Genomic DNA, 18,808 nt, shown 5'->3' on the forward strand with positions numbered 1-18,808 from the left:
GCTCTTCAACACCTTTATCTTTTCTGACTGCTCAAACCCTCAGTAATCCTAGAAGCATGTACAGTGGTACCTCTGGTTACATACTTAATTCGTTCCAGAGGTCCATTCTTAACCTGAAACCGTTCTTAACCTGAGGTACCACTTTAGCTAATAGGGCCTCCCGCTGCCGCCCCGCCATCGCCGCACAATTTCCGTTCTTATCCTGGGACAAAGTTCTTAACCCAAGGTACTACTTCCGGGTTAGCGGAGTCTGTAACCCAAAGTGTTTGTAACCCGAGGTGTTTGTAACATGAGGTACCACTGTACAACTGAACTGCCAGCAAAATGTATGGACACTTTTTGATTTTTTTCAAGAAACACATATCTACTTCTCTGCTGAGACATTTTCCACATTGCTTATTATTATTATTTTAAAACATATTTATTTATTCGTTTTTGCAGAGCACATAGCTGCCGTTGCATGCTTTCCGTGATACTAAAACCCCTTTCCCTCTCACTGAATGGCTGATGGGTGGAAGGGGACCCTGAGGGTTGGGGAAAAAATTGGCTGCAGGCCAGATATTTCATTCTATTTTAATCAAGAACAACCCGTCCCCTGCTATGCTCACTGCTACAATGAAATTCTACACATGTCTTCTCATAAATAAATTCTCCTGAGTTCCATGGAACTAACTCCTAGGTAAGAGTATATAGGACTGTAGCCATAGACCACTTCCTTCTCTAAAGCAATCCTATACATGAGAAGTTTGGGACCTTTTTGAGTCCAACTGCATTCTTTCTGCGCCACCCCTGTGGGACTCAGGAACCCAGTTATGTCACCCTTTGCCTGCAGAGCTGGCAGCCTCTCACCCTTTTTCGAACACCCTCCTTTGTGGAGGGTTCCCTCAGCCTCCTCTCCTCTCCCCTCCCCTTGGGAGTCCTCCAGGCAGCTGCTGCTGCCGTCCCTGGTCTCTAAGCTGCCCCGCACCAAAGAGGTGCCTCTCAGAGGCCCCATTCGCCTGCAGAGCTTATAGCCAGGGCTGGTGCAATAAACAGCTGTGCAAGCCTTTGGGAGGCAGAGACGTGAGAGGGGCATCAGAGGAGGGAGGGAAGGAAAGAGGGACAGAGGCCAGTGTTGCCCGCAGCACCCCTGACCATCATTCAAGGCACCCCAGGGTGCCACGCACACTGACTGAAAACCACTGCTATACATACTTACTTGGGAGCAAACTCAACTGAACTCAAGAGACTGACTGCTGAGTTTTCATGCAAATGGTTGTCCTCTAAGCCAATTACAGAAAATCCATAATTCCTGCTCCCTATTTTCTATGACAAATAGGAGCCTAAGCAAGGCAGTTTTGTAGCACCCATTATAAATTTTCCTTTGTGGTACAATTCATAACAAAACACTTATCGTTGTCACCATTTAAATTGCTTATTTCACTTGATGTTGAAGGATGAATGTTACGGCCTGTTGTCTGACCTTGTTCTCAGTACAGAATACATAAGCGTTCTAAAAGCAAAAGCGGGAAAGTAGAATAGTGCTCGAAAACAATGACAGGGAAGCAATATGAGTTTCAGACAGTCAAGATAATCCTCCATTAACTCAGAAAGCACAGCATGGGTAGGCGTTGATGTTCGAAGGTCATCATAACAGATTAAGTGAATTGGCCCTCAATCAGTTGAGTTCAGTATTTCGAGGTTTGAAATAAATACTTTGCATGAAGGGTTGGGGGGGGGAATACACAAGTTATACTCTCAACATTTTCAGGGACAAAATTCCATTTTAATTTAAAATATATCTATGCAAATGCATTCAGCTCAAAGATTAAACTGAGCCATAAAACTGTACTCATCAGTTTTTCTAATTTCTGTTTAGAATATTTTTGAACCACCTTCAACAAAAGATCCTAGGGCAGTATACAACTCTCAGAAGAAAGAAACGTAACAAAATATAACAAGGCAAAATAAACAGCCAGCAAACTAAGAGCAGGATAAAATATCTACATTTTAAAAGAGCCTGAGCAAATAGGAAAGGTTTCTCATGTCCATATCATAGTTGAACTATGGAACTCACTCCCACATGATCTTTTGATGGTCACCAGATTGGATGGTTTTAAAAGAGGGTTAGACAAATTCATGGACGATATTAGGCTATCAATGACTACCAGCCACAATGGCTACATTCTAACTCCACTGCCACTCAGTATGCTTCTGAATGCTGGTTGCTGGGAATATCAGATAGACAGAGTGATGTCACACTCAGATTCAGCCTGCAGGCTTCCATAGGCACCTGGTTGGCTACTGTGAGAATAGGATACTAGATGGGCCCTCTTCTTATGTTCTTATCAGGTCAAGTATTCATGCAGTCATAAACTTACAGTGGCCATCTATTCCAAATCTTATTACAAAACAATGCAACTTGCGGAATTCTCCTGATATCTTTACTAATGGGTGGATGTCATGTTGAGTCTCTTGGTTTTCATCTCAGGTATTCTATAGCAGCCTGGTGTGCTATCCTTCTCACCTGATAACTGTACCTTTCACATGTGCCGTGGCTTAAGAAGACGTTATTTGCCTACTAGAGCAGTTTTTGTGGCTAGAATACATGTTCTTTTTTATAATAAATTTTTATTGATTTTCCATACAATTATACATTTGTATCCAAAATACAACCAATTGTCTCTTTTTTGAACTTCCTTCAGCGTCTCTGACAATCATCCGTATTTATAACTTTAGTTACACATTTCCTTCTTTCGTACTGCCATTATACTTCCCTTCTCCCACTATTTCATATTAACAATACTTCTCTATTTTTACAGTGCCTCTTGAAAACCCACTAGCGTTGTGTTCACGCCACATATGTTTTTCAGATAATCTACGAACTTTCCCCAGTCTTCGATGAACTTTTGGTCTTTGGTGTATCTGATTTTCCCAGTTAATTTATCCAATTCCGCATAGTCTGTCAATTTCAGTCTCCATTCTTCTATCGTCAGTATTTCCTCTTGCTTCCATTTCTGGGCCAACGAGATTCTGGCTGCCGTTACTGCATATTGGAAGAGTTTACAGTCTTTTCTTCTTATTTCCTTTCCTGAAATCCCTAAAAGAAAAGCCTCCGGTTTTTTTACAAAAGTATATCTTAGCATTTTTTTCATTTCATTGTATATCATTTCCCAAAAGCTTTTCACTTTCTTACATTCCCACCCCACATGAAAAAACGTCCCTTCTTTTTCTTTACATTTCCAACATTTGTTACACATCTTATACATCTTTGCTAACTTTACAGGTGTGATGTACCATCTGTAAAACATTTTCATAACATTTTCTTTCAATGTCGTACATGCAGTAAATTTTATATTCTCTTTCCACAATTTTTCCCATTCATCAAATTGAATATTATACCCAAAATCTTTTGCCCACTGTATCATTACCGATTTAACCTCTTCATCTTTCGTATGCCATTGCAACAATATCTTATACATTTTTGACAGAGTTTTATATTCATTGTTTATTATGTCTATTTGAAAAATAGATTCTTTTTCTACATAACCCTTTTCTTTCAGATCTTTTTTGAACATTTCATTTACTTGAAAATAATGCATGATCTTTAACTTGTTCAAATGGTTTCAGTTTCCATTTTCCTCCTTCTTTAATTACCAATTCACCATATGTACTCCATTTACCTCTCATATTAATTTTCTTAACGCTCATTACCTCCAGCGGAGACAACCAATGTGGGACTTTGGGCTCCAATATATTTTTGTATCTATCCCATACTTCTATTAAAGAACTCTTGAAGATGTGGTTTCCAAAGCCTTTATGAACTTTCTTCTTGTCACACCATAAATACGCATGCCAACCAAATCTGTTATCAAAACCTTCGAGATCTAATAATTCCTTATTTTCTAATTTTATCCATTCTTTTAACCAACATAGGCAAGCTGCTTCATAATATAGTTTCATATCTGGCAGGGCAAAGCCACCTCTTTCTTTTACATCCGTCAATAACTTAAATTTTATTCTTGGCTTCTTCCCCTGCCAGATATACCTTGAAATCACTCTTTACCATGCTTTGAAAATTCCTATACCCTTTATAATGGGTATAGTCTGAAATAAAAATAACATCTTTGGCAGTACGCTCATGTTTACCATGGATATTCTTCCCCAAAAGGATAATTTCATTCTACCCCACACCTCCAGATCCTTCTTTATTCCCTTCCAAACCGGAATATAGTTATTTTGATACAAATCAATGTTCTTAGATGATAACCAAATTCCCAAATATTTTACCTTTTTCACCACCTCTATCTCCGTTTGTTGCTGCATTATTTCAATCTTAGTTTGTTCCATATTTTTTACAATCATTTTAGTCTTTCTCTTATTCAGTCTAAATCCAGCTACCTTTCCAAATTGTTCCATCTCATCCAATACCTCTTTTACACTTTCTATTGGTTCTTCCATGGTCATTACCAGATCATCGGCAAAGGCTTTAACTTTATACTCATTTTGACCTACTGTCACCCCTTTTATTTGCTTCTTTTGTCTAATTGCATTTAAAAAGACTTCCAGAACCATTATAAATAACAATGGCGAAAGTGGGCAACCTTGTCTTGTTCCTTTAGATATTTTTATATCTTCAGTAATGACATTGTTAACTATCAATTTTGCTCTCTGTTCTGTATAGATTGCCTTTATACCATTGAAAAACTCTTTGCCCACCTCAATATATTCTAAATTTTTCAACATAAATTCCCATATAACATTGTCAAAGGCCTTCTCAGCGTCCACAAACATTAAAATTGCTTGTTTATCATTCCTAGCAGTCAGATATTCTAGGACATTAATTATATTTCTTATATTATCTTTCATTTGTCTGCCTGGTAGGAAACCTGCTTGATCCTTATGTATAAATCTTGTTAATATCCTTTTCAATCTCTTCGCTAAGATTCCCGCAAATATCTTATAATCCGTATTCAATAGTGAGATAGGCCTATAATTTTTAACTTGAGTTAGATCCGAATCCTGTTTGGGAATCAGTGTAATATATGCTTCTTTCCACGTTTCTGGGATGTCTCTTTCTTTTAAAATGTTATTCATAACTTCCATCAAAGGGATCATCAACACGTCTTTCATTTCTTTATAATTACTAGATGTAAATCCATCAGGTCCCGGAGCTTTCCCTCTCTTCAGCTCTTTTATCACCTCTTTTACTTCCTCTTTTTCTATTGGGGCATTCAGCTGGTCTTTTTGATCTGTCGGGATCTTCTGCACCATTTTATCTCTTAGATATCTTTCTATTTTTTTCATATTGTTCCTTTCTTTATTTCTATATAATTGCCTGTAAAAGTCCAGGAATCCTTTCCTAATTTCTTTCGGATTAGCTGTCTCTTCGCCGTTTATCCTAATTTTGTTGATTATGCTCTGCTCCTTTCTCTTTTTAAGTTGCCACGCAAGCCATTTTCCTGATTTATTAGCGAACTCAAAGTTTTTCTGCCTCAACCTTTTAATGTTCCATTCGACTTCCTTATTTATTATCATTGCAAATTGAGTTTGGAGAGTCTTGATTTCCTGCTTTATTTTCAAATTGTTTGGTTTTTTGATCAATTTTTGCTCATTGTCCATAATCTGCCTTAGAATCTCTTTTTTCCTTTTTTCCCTTGTTTTTATTCTTCGATGAGTTCTTCTGGATAAAAAAACCTCTCATAACTGCTTTGCTTGCGTCCCAAACTATGTTCATCTTAGTACCTTTGTTGATATTGTCCATAAAATATTCGGATAGTTTCTTTTGTGCTTTTTCAACAACCTTCTGATCATCCAACCAGTTGTCATTCATTCTCCATCTAAAAGTTCTTTCTTCAAAACCTTTTAACTCCATTCTTACTGGATTATGATCTGAGATTACTTTGGCTTGTATTTCGATTTGTTGGATTCTTGGAGTCAGTTCGTTCGATACCCATATTTGATCTATTCTTGACATTGACTGATTCGGTTCTGAATAATACATAAATTGTTTCTCCAATGGGTGTCTAAGTCTCCAAATATCGATCAGGTTACAATTCTTCGTCATTGTAAAAAATGTCTTAGGCAGTTTCCCTTCTTTGTTCTTTACATCCCTTAGTCTATCCATTTCCAATGATACCACTCCATTCATGTCTCCCATTATTATAATTTTCTGATCCATATATTCAAATAGTTTTTCCTCCAATACTTTATAGAAATCAGTCTTATTTCCATTTGGTGCATAGATCCCGACAATTATTAATTTTTTGCCTTGCCATTTGATTTGGACTGCTATAATTCTTCTTCATCTTTGAATATTTGGTGAGATTCAATTTTGTTTTTGATATATAAGACAACTCCCCTTTTTTCCTCTTTATCCGAAGATATAAATTTATTCCCAAGTCTTTTGTTGATCAGAATTTTCCTGTGTCTTTTTGCCACGAGTTTCTTGTAAACTAGAATACATGTTCTTGTCTGAAACAGAGAATCACTTGAATTGAAATGGCTGCTGGAAGGAGGGGTACGTGACAAGAGGAGGCTTGTAGGTCTACCCAGCTGCTATTGCTGCTGCGAAAGCAGCAGGCACCAGAGCTTATTGTTGTTTCTGCAGAAGTACTGAGAACATGGGGTTGTATCCAACCACTTCAGATTCAAAGTAGACCCAGTGAAATTCATGGACATGGCTAATTTAGGTACATACATTTCAGTAGGTCTACTCTGAGTATAACTTGGTTGGAGAGAGCCCATGGAATTTCAGCAGTGAAACCCTTCAAGGTTTACAAACATTCTTATCTCACTCAGGATATTAATAATCTCTCTGAGAAAGAGGGCAGTTTTATATGTGCGTGTACGTGTGTATGTATGCATGTCCAAAGAATCACCTGAGATTTATCCCGGGTGATTCCTTTGACGTTTTGCGGCTCTGTCTTGAAAGCAGTGGCTTTTGAGAAATATCTTGAGGATCCTTGATTGTCTATGCAGTTGTACTCATACTGAATATGTGGGATGTGGGAAAGGACCATGCATACACTAAATGTGGCTCTATCATGTGACAAGGACTACTGAGATAAAAGTATGCAGAGTAGGAGAAGTAACTAAAAGTAGATAACAAGATGTCAGTCTGGGAGGAACTGAGAGATTGTGGAGCGATATAAGAGATGTTTATGGATTATTAACAATGAGCTTATTAAAAATCTAACAAGCCTATTTCCACAAGGGAAATACTAAGACAAAACCAGTTATAAACTGCATCGAGTTTGTCCTCCAAATAATTTCAAAGGAATGTAAGCTACAACATTATTTTTAGAATGCATGCAAAATGCTTCCTGTTCCCTCTCCTCCTTTGCAATAAATAGTATTTCCACGTCTCTAAAAAGCACCAGCACGTACACACAGAGGCACACAGAGCATAATTGCTGTCTTTTCTAAAAAGCCTATAATAAATCTGGATCTCCTTCTGGAGGAGCAGGAATACAAGAGGCCACCCCAGATTGTATGGAAACCAGTGATCGGGCAGAACAATGTCCACATTTACATCTGGAAGCAAATTCACATTAAAAGGAAAACCAGAAACATTCCAAGACAAGACATAAAAGCTAAATTTACATCCTTTGACCTTTGCATGGGGTTTTCGGCTATGGTAATGGATAATTTGTTTGCATAATCCCTATCCTATTTTTGATGTGCTATGTCACCCTTAAAAATGCTTCTCGTAGTGTCCCCTTTTACAAGTGTATTGAAAATGATCCTGGAAGACGAACCTCTAAGAATTGCAGGGAACTAAATGTAGGTAGCTTTAGGGCAGACAGATGAAGTTTATTATAGGAGAGAAAAGCTGTGCCTGATGGAATTTTCCTTTCAGTGCAGTTCTTAAAGGCACAGCAGTCCCCTATCCTCCCAGGAAATGTAGGAACCTATTATAGAAGGCAATCTTCACACTGGAAGAATATTTGCAGCAAATGTTGCTGTGTCTGAGCAAATGAATATAGCACACCAATACAGTGTGAGGAGCGAACGACTTCAGTCTCTGGGTCTATACATCAACTGAGAGCGTGTCATTTTCTGACGTCTTTGCCGGCAATCTGGTAAGCTGCACTGTGGCTTATTTGTCTCAACCTGTATTTATCAGCAGCAGCAGCAAAGCTCATCTAAGGGGGCCCAATGCACAGTCGATCTTGTTTCCTTCAATTTGTTGTATACCTAAATGAGCTTGATGTGCTCTTGAAATAAGTCGCTCGCAGCAGTCAGAAGAAGAGGTGGCAAGTCGAGAGAAAATACAGCAAAGCTTCCTAAAGCAATGTGCAGAGATTCTCAGTTGTCCCAAGAGGCTGGGGAAACCTAGCCAGAGTCGGTTCAGCAAAAGCATTCTGTTGAGAAGCAAGCCATCCCTCTCATCAATATCTCATCAAATTCCGAAAAAGAGAAAAGGCAAGGAAGCCTTTTACACCTGCCTGTATGCCTTTCTTCCTGAGTAAGCCTTTGCCTCAATGAACAAGGCCACAGCCTTGGACCCTTGGGGTCTCTTCTAGCCCTACAATTCTATGATTCTATGTTCATTAAGTAGATATTATTAATGTAAGTTTCCACCTTACCACCTTGTTCGCATCGGTCTTACAGGCAGTGACTCTTTTGGCAGAGGTGCTATTGGCTCCTCCCAATAGAAAATCAGGCATCCTTCTAGGTACAGAAAGCAGCTGTCTCAAAGCTGGGTATGGAAAGGAGAAGAAAGTACTGGGAGGGTAGAAATGAGGCATTATCAGTTACAGTGATACCTCGGGTTACAGATGCTTCAGGTTACAGACGCTTCAGGTTACAGACTCCGCTAACCCAGAAATAGTACCTTGGGTTAAGAACTTTGCTTCAGGATGAGAACAGAAATCACGCAGCGGGGGTGCAGCAGTAGCGGGAGGCCCCTTTAGCTAAAGTGGTACCTCAGGTTAAGAACAGTTCAGGTTAAGAACGGACCTCCAGAACGAATTAAGTTCTTAACCCGAGGTACCACTGTACTTAGTTCATGACAACCTTTGGCTCAGTGCTCACCTAATATTCACAAAAAGGAGTGATTTAGAAACAGGAACCCCTTTTCGTAATTAAACATTCTAGAATCAATACAGCTGGAATTAAATAAAACATTCTGTTACTTGAACAGAGCCATGAGTGTAGCCAAGGGGGGGGGGGAGCTGCCACCCCTAAACCAATTAAGTAAATAAAAGTATTTAAATAACTGACCAGTCATGTCGCAGATAGCTCGGTTCTGCTTCCGACAATATAAATCCTGTTCCACTAACATAAATCCTCGCTACACCCATTTACAAAGCTGATGAGGTCAGGAATCAGCCCTTGAGGCAAAGTCCAGTACTTGAGTCAACACAATCCAGGTTACAAAGGGGCAGGGATTTTCAGAGAGCAGCGATATTTGGGTGCCTGGTCTACTCATGGAAAAGCCAAATGATTTGGGGGCATCAGGTCTACCCACTGAGAAGCAAGGTGGTTTGGACACAAGGTCTATGCATTGAAGAGAGGGGATTCCGTGTCTACTCAGCCTCAAGCCAAAATCAAGAGTCACTGGAAATTCACTGGAACATCATTTTCACATGAGTTTGCTAGCTAAAGGCAACAAAGTTAATGGTCAGTTTAAAGGCCAGAATGCAAGGAAATCCTGTGGTGATCAGCTAGGTAAAGGTAAAAGGACCCCTGACCATTAGGTTGCGGTGCTCATCTCGCTTTATTGGCCGAGGGAGCTGGCATACAGCTTCCGGGTCATATGGCCAGCATGACTAAGCCGCTTCTGGTGAACAAGAGCAGCGCATAGAAATGCAGATTCCCTTCCCGCTGGAGTGGTACCTATTAATCTACTTGCATTTTGACGTGCTTTCGAACTGCTAGGTTGGCAGGAGCAGGGACCGAGCAACGGGAGCTCACCCTGTTGTGGTGATTTGAACCGCCAACCTTCTGATCAGCAAGCCCTAGGCTCTGTGGTTTAGACCACAGTGCTACCTGTGAAGAGCTAAGTGGCCTTAATTCAAAGACATGAAGTTAGAAAAAGTGCTGAATTGTGAAATTTGGAACCTAGGAAGTTGCCTTCTACCATGTCCTGCCATTGGACCACCTAGCTTTGATTCTTGCATTGTAGGGTATTGGAATAGGTGACAGTCTAGGCCCCTTCCAACTCTACAATTCTATGATTGTTTAGCTCAGCACTGTCTAAACTGACTGGCAGTGGCTCTCGCAGGTTTCAGACAGGGATCTTTTCCAGTCTTATCTGGAGATGCCAGGGATGGAACATGGGGCCTTGTGCTGCAGATGTGCTCAAGTTCTGAGCTGCAGTTTCCCACCAAATTAGGCTAGGCTACATGAAAGATCCAAAAATCAGTACAGCATAAGAAGAAAGAAGTGCCTTTCTAGATCATCTAAACCAGTAGCCTGTTCTCACAGTGGCCAACCTGCAGGACCTGAGAACAAGAGCACTCTCCACTCCTGCAGTTTACAGCAACTGGTATTCAGAAACATTAGTGCCTCTCCTTGTGGAAGCAGAGAATAGCTATCATGGCTAGTAGCCTCAACCTCACAAACAAATCATCTTTGAACGCCATCTAAGTTAGCGATCATCATCAAGTTGGTCTCGTACTACCTTGAGCTAAAATCAATGCAAATGTGGTGTAAAAATTATGTTCTAAAGAAACTGTATACCTTTGAAGACTTAAGTTTTACTTTAGGTTCTTAGGTTGGATGGTCATCTGTCATGGATGCTTTAGTAGAGATCCCTGCATTGCAGGGGGTTGGACTAGATGACCCTGGAGGTCCCTCCCAACTCTACAACTCTGTGATTCTGTAATAACATCTGGAAGGCACCATGTTGCCTACCCCTGGCTTTCTTGATAAATTTTACATTTTGGGAAACCATGGAAAGAGGGGAGGAAGGAAGAGGCAAGCAAAGCAATGGAAAGAGACAAGGTGGTACTTTCAAAGATATCTTGCATCTCTTATTTTTTGAAATGTACAAGAGAAAAAACAGATCCATAGTGATTACAAGTTCCCATTCTATTCAGCAAGAATTCATTCTCCTGGAACAATACCAAGGATTCTTGCATGGCCTGTGAGATACAGTCCTGTCTTCCAGAAATTTAATTAGACACGCCTCAAACCATAATCACTTTTTGGACTTCATCGGTGTTAGAACAATCAGCCTTCATTCATCTCAGTTTCCTGGGTGCTTCAGATGTACTAAGTGGATTTCAGACTGAAACTCCAGGCTGTGCACATTAATGCAGTCTGAGCCTTGAGCGCAAAGCATCCCCCAGATGTTTACAGCCAGAGCTCTGACAGCTGTGCAAAGCAGCCACTAGGTAACACTAGGCAGCTGCCTAGAGCATTGCAGTGTACACGAGCCTCATACAGATGATTTGGAAGTAAATTGTGAAACTCCTTCACTGCCTGGCTTGACAATCTCCATTGTGAAATGAGACACCCTTTCCTGACTTTTACAGACAAATCCGTTTTCCAAGCTTTCCCACGCTTATTGAAAGTGGGGGCAGGGAGCAGGGGGCAGTCTCGGGATATGGGCTAGCATGATAAAGGTACATTAGGGAATGTCCTTGACTGGGAGGCTCTGAGACCAGAGAGAAGAGACGGTGGAAGAAGTTTAAGGAATATTTGAAAAAAATATGTTAATATTTAAATCTTAGAATAGCTTTGGAAGTGGATATAGGCTGTAGGGTTAGAAGTAGAAGATAGTGTATTTTAAAATAGTATTATTTGTAACTGATAAAATGTGAAGATTTTTATGGTTAAAGTAAGCATCATAAAACACGGGTGGCGCTGTGGGTAAAACCTCAGTGCCTAGGGCTTGCCGATCGCTTGGTTGGCGGTTCGAATCCCCGCGGCGGAGTGCGCTCCCGTCGTTCGGTCCCAGCGCCTGCCAACCTAGCAGTTGGAAAGCACCCCCGGGTGCAAGTAGATAAATAGGGACCGCTTACCAGCGGGAAGGTAAACGGCGTTCCGTGTGCTGCGCTGGCTCGCCAGATGCAGCTTGTCACGCTGGCCACGTGACCCGGAAGTGTCTGCGGACAGCGCTGGCTCCCGGCCTATAAAGTGAGATGAGCGCACAACCCTAGAGTCTGGCAAGACTGGCCCGTACGGGCAGGGGTACCTTTACCTTTAAGCGTCATAAAAAAAATGGTTAGAAATTATGATATATGTAAACTGCTAAAAATGAGGTAAAATGAAAATCAGATAGGGGGGACTTGGGGAAGCCCACCTAACAATGTTTAGAAAAAATAAGGATAAGACAAGAATTTGTTTGTATTGTTTGTTTTTCTGTTTGCGTTGTTTATTTGTGTTATAAAATGAATTTTAAAAAATGGAAAAAAAGAATAATCTATTCAAACAGGAATAAGGAATCTCAGGCCTGGAGCCAAATGTGGACCCTTGAGCATTTCTCTCTGTTTCTTGTCACTCCCAAGACCACTGTTCCTCTCCTCAGGCCAACAGCCCTCACCAGTGCCCACACTGACATGTGACTGCTGGAAGGTTTTCCAGAATGCAATGCAAGAAATCCCGGCTGAGAAAGTCCACCATCCCTGCATTAAGAGGAAGCATATGTTCTATCACTTCCCCTTGATTTAATGTTGATGCTTCATGTATAGTTTCCTGCAATACGCCTTTAGAAAAAGCACCTTCATTTTCACATCCACCTCAGTAGAATGTGAAATTCTTGTCACACTGTTGTGAATAGGCCTCTTTTTGTAAGTCCATGTAATCAAATATTTTTTTCATGTGCCACCAAAGTCAGCATATCGAGAGTCCAATTATTTACTGATGGAGTTTTGGTTACTTCCCAATTTTGTTATATGAATAGTAACTAACGTGGCCCTGTTGAACCACAATTGAGATTCTGGCTCCAGCTTCCAGTAGCCTGGGGCATGGTGTAGTATGGTGTGGTTTAGTTATATACGTACTGCTCTTTGGTCCAAAGGACCCTAGAGCCATGAAGAACATCATTACATATGAAAAAAGAAATATACAATCAAAGTACAATATAATAGATTGTACTTCAGAACAGAATACAAGTAAAAATGATTATCGTTTGATGCTGTGCATTGGAAGCAGCAAATTGCATTCCACTTGGCTTCTTTGCAGGAGCAAGGAAATAATCAGAACCTCGTTGGGGTTTCTTACCCAGCTGTCCTAAGTCTTCTGGCACATCCTTCATTTAGCACTGAACAATGGGTGTTGCAGAGGTTCTGCCTCTGGCTGCCCTGCCATAAATACTTGCAAGGAACTAGAGGAGGTTATATCAAGCTTGAGTGATAGGCCAAGGGACCAATAGCATGCAAACAGTCTCTTCACACAATTCTCCCATTCCCAGAGTACTGCCCCACCCAAAATACAGATGTCATTCTCACAACCACAGCCGACATTCACTGCGTAAGTAGCCCACCTCTTTGAGTCATCTATAGCAACCAAGGATGCTTTAAGAGTCTGTCTATTTAGGTAGCCTTTTCATGTTTAATATGGTTACAGTGGTACCTCGCAAGACAAATGCCTCGCAAGACAAAAAACTCGCTAGACGAAAGGGTTTTTTGTTTTTTGAGCTGCTTCGCAAGACGATTTTCCCTATGGGCTTGCTTCGCAAGACGGAAACTCTTGCAAGTTTGTTTCCTTTTTCTTAACACCGCTAATACAGTTGCGACTTGACTTCGAGGAGCAACTCATAGAACGCGGTGTGGTAGCCTTTTTTGAGTTTTTTAAAGACTTTGGTGATTTTTGAAGCTTTTCCAAAACTTTCCCGACACCGTGCTTCGCAAGGCGAAAAAAATCGCAAGACGACAAAACTCGCGGAATGAATTAATTTCTTCTTGCGAGGCACCACTGTACTTGATTTAATTTGGTTTTATTAATTGCCATTCACTATTGCCATTCACTATGGCAATATTAATTGCCATTCACTAATTCTCTTGTACTCTGCTCGCTTCTCATTTCTTTACAAATTTTGTTAATTGCATCTTACATGGCTTGCGCTTTCTGGGGTTGGGATGTTATGAAGATGGAAGCTCACATAGGAGGGAGGGCAGTTTTATGAGGATAGGTTAAGTCAGTTGTAGAAGAGTTAAATATTAGGGGCTTCAGCCAAATAATGCAGCAGATCTGTTGATTTAAGGGTCTTCCCCCCTCCCAAGTCAAAGAGAGATATGAATACCAATCAAAGTTGGATTAGGACTTCCTTTTCTTTTCTATGCCTTATAGCTCATTGCCCCTCTATATATCTATGTTTCTCTAGGTCTGTGTGATTTGAAACAAGCGAGGGTGTCCAAAATGTTTCCAGCACAGCACTGAAGAGCTCTGTATTTATTTTAAACCACAGTAGCAGATTATTATTTTAAACGTTAAATGCTCTATTTAAAGAGTTAAATGAAAAACCCAACCCCAATTCCTACATGGCTCTTCTTTAATTTAAGAAAACCAACCAACCCAGAACTATTTAGAATTCTACAGGTAGCATTCTAGTTTGGACATCTAGCTTGAGGCTGTCAGAGGAAAGAAGCAAGTACTGGAAAAGCCAGTGTGAAATTGTGAAGTTTTAAAAATGTAGACGTCAGAATACACTCCACTTGCCCCTCCTTTGGGATCATGGAGGAAAGTGAATCCCTTTTACTTCCCCCATAAAAAGTTCCTGGACCTATCTGTATACAATTTGGCAGGCTTAATCCATTCTAAAGGCACTCTCATGCCTGCAAATTTCACCCACTTTGACCAAAAGGCAAAAAAGTTATAGCAGCTTTAAGATTCCCCATTATAGTGAAAAGGGAACACAGAACATCATTTTACAGAGCGACTCAGAACATGAGCTATAGGTTGTAGAGGAAGGAGCACAGAGCAAATCAGTAACAGAATGGAAGAATGGGGAAGATTAAACCTATGCACGTAGCAATTAAATACATCACAGACCATTTTTGTAGAACTTGCATTGTAGTATTATAACTCAATAAAGAACTGTGAAATTTAAGAAAGGGGACATGTTTTCATACTGTTGATTAAATTCATGGCATCTAAGAAAGCGAAGAGTGCATTTTCAGCAATGCAAATAAGCAAGGGATAATTGGTTTGCTGTGTTTTCAGCAATGAATATAATAAGTGAGGCACAATTAGTTTGTTAACAATGGCTTGTTGACTTGTGGAAGCGACATTAAGGAATATTAACAATTTTGTTTCTTTCCAGCGTTCAGGTGGCTCCTTAGCAATTCCTTTGTGTGCATTTCAAGGGACCGTATCTCTCCATGCGCCTACAGGAAAAACCCTCTCTTTATCTACATATGAGGTAAGCACGGAGGGACAGAAAATAACACCCACATCAAAGAAAATTGAAGTGTATCGCTCCAAGAGCGTGGGTCATGAGCCAAACCCTGAGGATTCTCCAACCACATTTGCTGACACGAGCGTCAAGATCCATTTAGAAGTGCTTGAAATTTGTGACAACGAAGAAGCTATGGACACAGTGTCAATCATCAGCAACATTAGCCAGTCATCAACCCAAGTCCGGTCTCCATCCTTGCGCTATTCTCGGAAAGAGAACAGATTTGTCTCGTGTGATTTAGGGGAAACGGCTTCCTATTCGCTCTTCATACCGTCAAACAATCCCAACAACGATATTAACATATCAATCCCAGACACTGTGGAAGCCCACAGGCAGAATAGTAAAAAGCAACACATGGAGAAAGAAGGCTATCAAGAGGAGATACAAATGTTAAACAAAGCATACAGAAAAAGAGAAGAAAGCGGTGCCAGCAACTAAAATAAACAGTTTACTTCAAATCTGAATAATTTGGGTTTTCTGAGTCAATACATTCTGTTCTTTTTTTTCCTTTTTGCTTGGACATGAAATCAGAGTTAAGAATATTGCTGTGGCAATGGAAAACGTCAGCACATTTAAGATAGAAATCAAGATATAATGCAGCAAGGGTCACAATCCTGCATATCATTTAAGCAGGATTTAAGCAGCCTAACTGCGTGCAGAATTGTAGTTAAAGCTTTTAAAGCAGCTCTAATGGGCTACCAGGGAAGGGAGGAGATAATCTTTTTTTCTAAATTAATACTTTATTGCATTTGTTTTGGTTTTCAGTAACGAGCTACCTACCTTTGGAAATATACAGGATCTGCTTGAAGAGCTGCTTCCAACCATAATTTTTAATCATTTATTTCAAAACTTTTTTATTATAATAAAATGTTTCAGAATAAGCTCCTCCAGGGTTCTAAATCCAGTGATGCTGAATGTTGGAAGATTGAGGACAAACACAGCACATAAACCATGGAATTCAGCAGTGATGATTGGGGATGGGGAGAAATTAAATTTAGTATGCATTTAAAGCCAAATCTATCAGATTTGCACTTTTCAGAACAAAATGATAACTGAAACACAGCCATCCTTCAAAATTCACATTAATTTGAATTTTGCAATGCAGTTCTCCCACCCAAGAATGTCGACAAAAATGCACATATCAAGAGGAAAATGTGCATAAAACAATATATTGGTGGAAATAATTTACAAAATTGCATTATAAGAAATTGTTTCCAAAAATGTGTACATTAGTCAAAACTGCACGCAAAAACATGCTTATTATGAGAAATTTGCACTGAAATGCTGAAAAAAATTTCATAAAGATATATATATATGGACCTGCAAACTGTAGCAGAAATGTGAAGAGCTGAATTTAAGACTGGGGGAAATGAGAAATTGAGAGAACCAAAACGGGCACTAACCATAATGGCTGTGTACTACCTCCAGTGTTGGAGCAAGCATGCTTCTGAATCCCAGCTGCTGGGAATCTCTAGCTGGAAGAGTGCTTTGCACTCAGGTGGGTTTCCCATTGGCGTCTGGTTGGCCACTGTGAGAATGGGATGCTGGACTACATGGGACTTTGGCCTGATCCAGTAGATTTCTCCTTATGTTCTGTAGAAGTTCAATGCCCATTACATGGATGGCTGCATAGTTGAGAAATGAATGTGACAGGGTCCATGGGCTTGTCCCAACTCTACCCTACACCCAATACTAATCACACGGGGAAGGGGGTACACTTCTGATGATAGCTATAGTATAGGATGTAAAGGAAGCAAATTTATATGTTCAGTTTAAGCTGTTTCAAAAAAACACATATAGATTGTCCAGTTTTAATGAATGTTCAACTCTAGCATGACAGCAAACTCATTAAACCTGGGTAACCAAAATTAGAAAGGAAGATAATCCCTGACTAATCAGTACCAAAGAACAAAAGTCAGAAACAATATGATGCAACATACTGCTCAGTTTTTCATTACTCACAAATTAAAATATTAAAGAGCATTAAACATTTAAAACACACATTTGCAATCATTTCATTAACACGGTGAATTTTAAAATGTTTTCACATTTTAGATCAGTTACGAAACATCTGCATATATAAATAACAACAAATTACGTGAGGTTTTTTTGCATCATTTGGTTTTTTACTTCTAAACTGTTTATTAAAATTTAAGTATTCACATCTTGTAAATATGGAAACATGTATTTTGACATAATTGCTTTGTATCGTATTGCACAAGCTATCCAAAAAGCTGAGACCCTGCGTTGCAACTTTTGGTTTTGATAATTCAATACAAACACTGTCGCTTACCTGAATCACAGACTGGGCTCTCCAGCGATGACAAATTCAACACCATGTCAGTACTGCAAAACTCTTCTTATGAGTTACAATTTATATGATCGCAGGCCAAATATATGAAGTTGGAAACTAATGTAGCCTTAAATATTTTGTAGACAGGGATGCCAAATGATTCTTCCTGTAGTTATGGGCACACCATGTTTCAGATCTCATATGAGGAAGTCAATTCTTCATTGTACCTGTGCTGCATTACTGTACTCACATACCAATGGGAAACTGGTTAACTAATATTAGGCCCTGACTCATATATGGGAATAACTAGTAGAACAAGTCTTGAAATTTACCAACTCTTATTTATTTCATTTAAAGTTCATTTAGAGTTGGATTCCGTTCCAAGATTGTGGCACGTTCATATGCTGCGGCTCTGAGCTCCCAATATCTTAAGGTCCATATATAGCAACACCCTAGAGGTCCCGGGCCCTGAGGAAGTTAGATTAGCCTCAACCAGAGCCGGGGCCTTTTCAACACTGGCTCCGGCCTCCGTCTCATGAGACCACGTCCCTACAGGATCTGATTTCTTTCCGCAGGGCCTGTAAGACAGAGTAGTTCCACCTTGACTTTGGCTTAGAATCAGTTTGAGTCCCTCCCCCTCTTTCTTTTTCCTTTCTCCTCCTATGAAGAGACTGCATCCTAATGTTTTAATGTTGTATCTCAATCTTTTAAATTGTATTTTAATCAACTTGTATTTATTATTGGTTGTTAGCCGCCCTGAGCCCGGTCTTGGCTAGAGAGGGTGGGGTATAAATAAAAATTTATTATTATTATTAAATTCCAACTGTCTTACAAGGAGCTGGTGGAACTACTTGGTCTTCCCCCATATTTTAACCTCACAACAGCCCTGTGAGGTAGGTTTCAGCTGAGGTTTGGTTACTGGTCCAAGGTCGCCCAGTAAGCTTCAGGGCCGAGTGGGAATTTGAACCTGAGTTTCTTCAGTCCTAGATTCAGGTAGGTAGCCATGTTGGTCTGCCGCCATCAAAATAATAATAATAAAAATTGTCCAGTAGCACCTTATAGACCAACTAAGTTTGTTCTGATATAAGCTTTCATGTGCATGCACACTTCTTCAGATACACTGAAGTCACCAGACCCTGGACAATTTTTTATTATTTTTATTCAGTCCTAGTCTGACACTCTAA

At 40.0% G+C, this 18,808-nt stretch overlaps 1 protein-coding gene and 1 long non-coding RNA gene across 2 annotated transcripts in view; both read left to right on the forward strand.

The window, feature by feature from the left end:
- GPR149 (G protein-coupled receptor 149) overlaps positions 1 to 16,722 on the forward strand; it is a 42,903-nt gene extending 26,181 nt beyond the window's left edge. Inside the window, exon 4 of the mRNA XM_081190200.1 lies at positions 15,197 to 16,722. Coding sequence (XP_081046326.1) covers positions 15,197 to 15,769 — 573 coding nt within the window. The 3' untranslated portion in view covers positions 15,770 to 16,722. The remainder of the gene's footprint in view (positions 1 to 15,196) is intronic.
- Positions 16,723 to 18,656, forward strand: LOC308585237. The gene is made up of 2 exons (XR_014007184.1): positions 16,723 to 18,478; positions 18,509 to 18,656. It is a non-coding gene; the product is annotated as an uncharacterized lncRNA (long non-coding RNA).
- The last annotated feature ends 152 nt before the right edge of the window (positions 18,657 to 18,808 follow it).

Source organism: Podarcis bocagei (genome assembly GCF_964188305.1).
Source record: "Podarcis bocagei genome assembly, chromosome: 4".
NCBI lineage: Eukaryota > Metazoa > Chordata > Lepidosauria > Squamata > Lacertidae > Podarcis > Podarcis bocagei.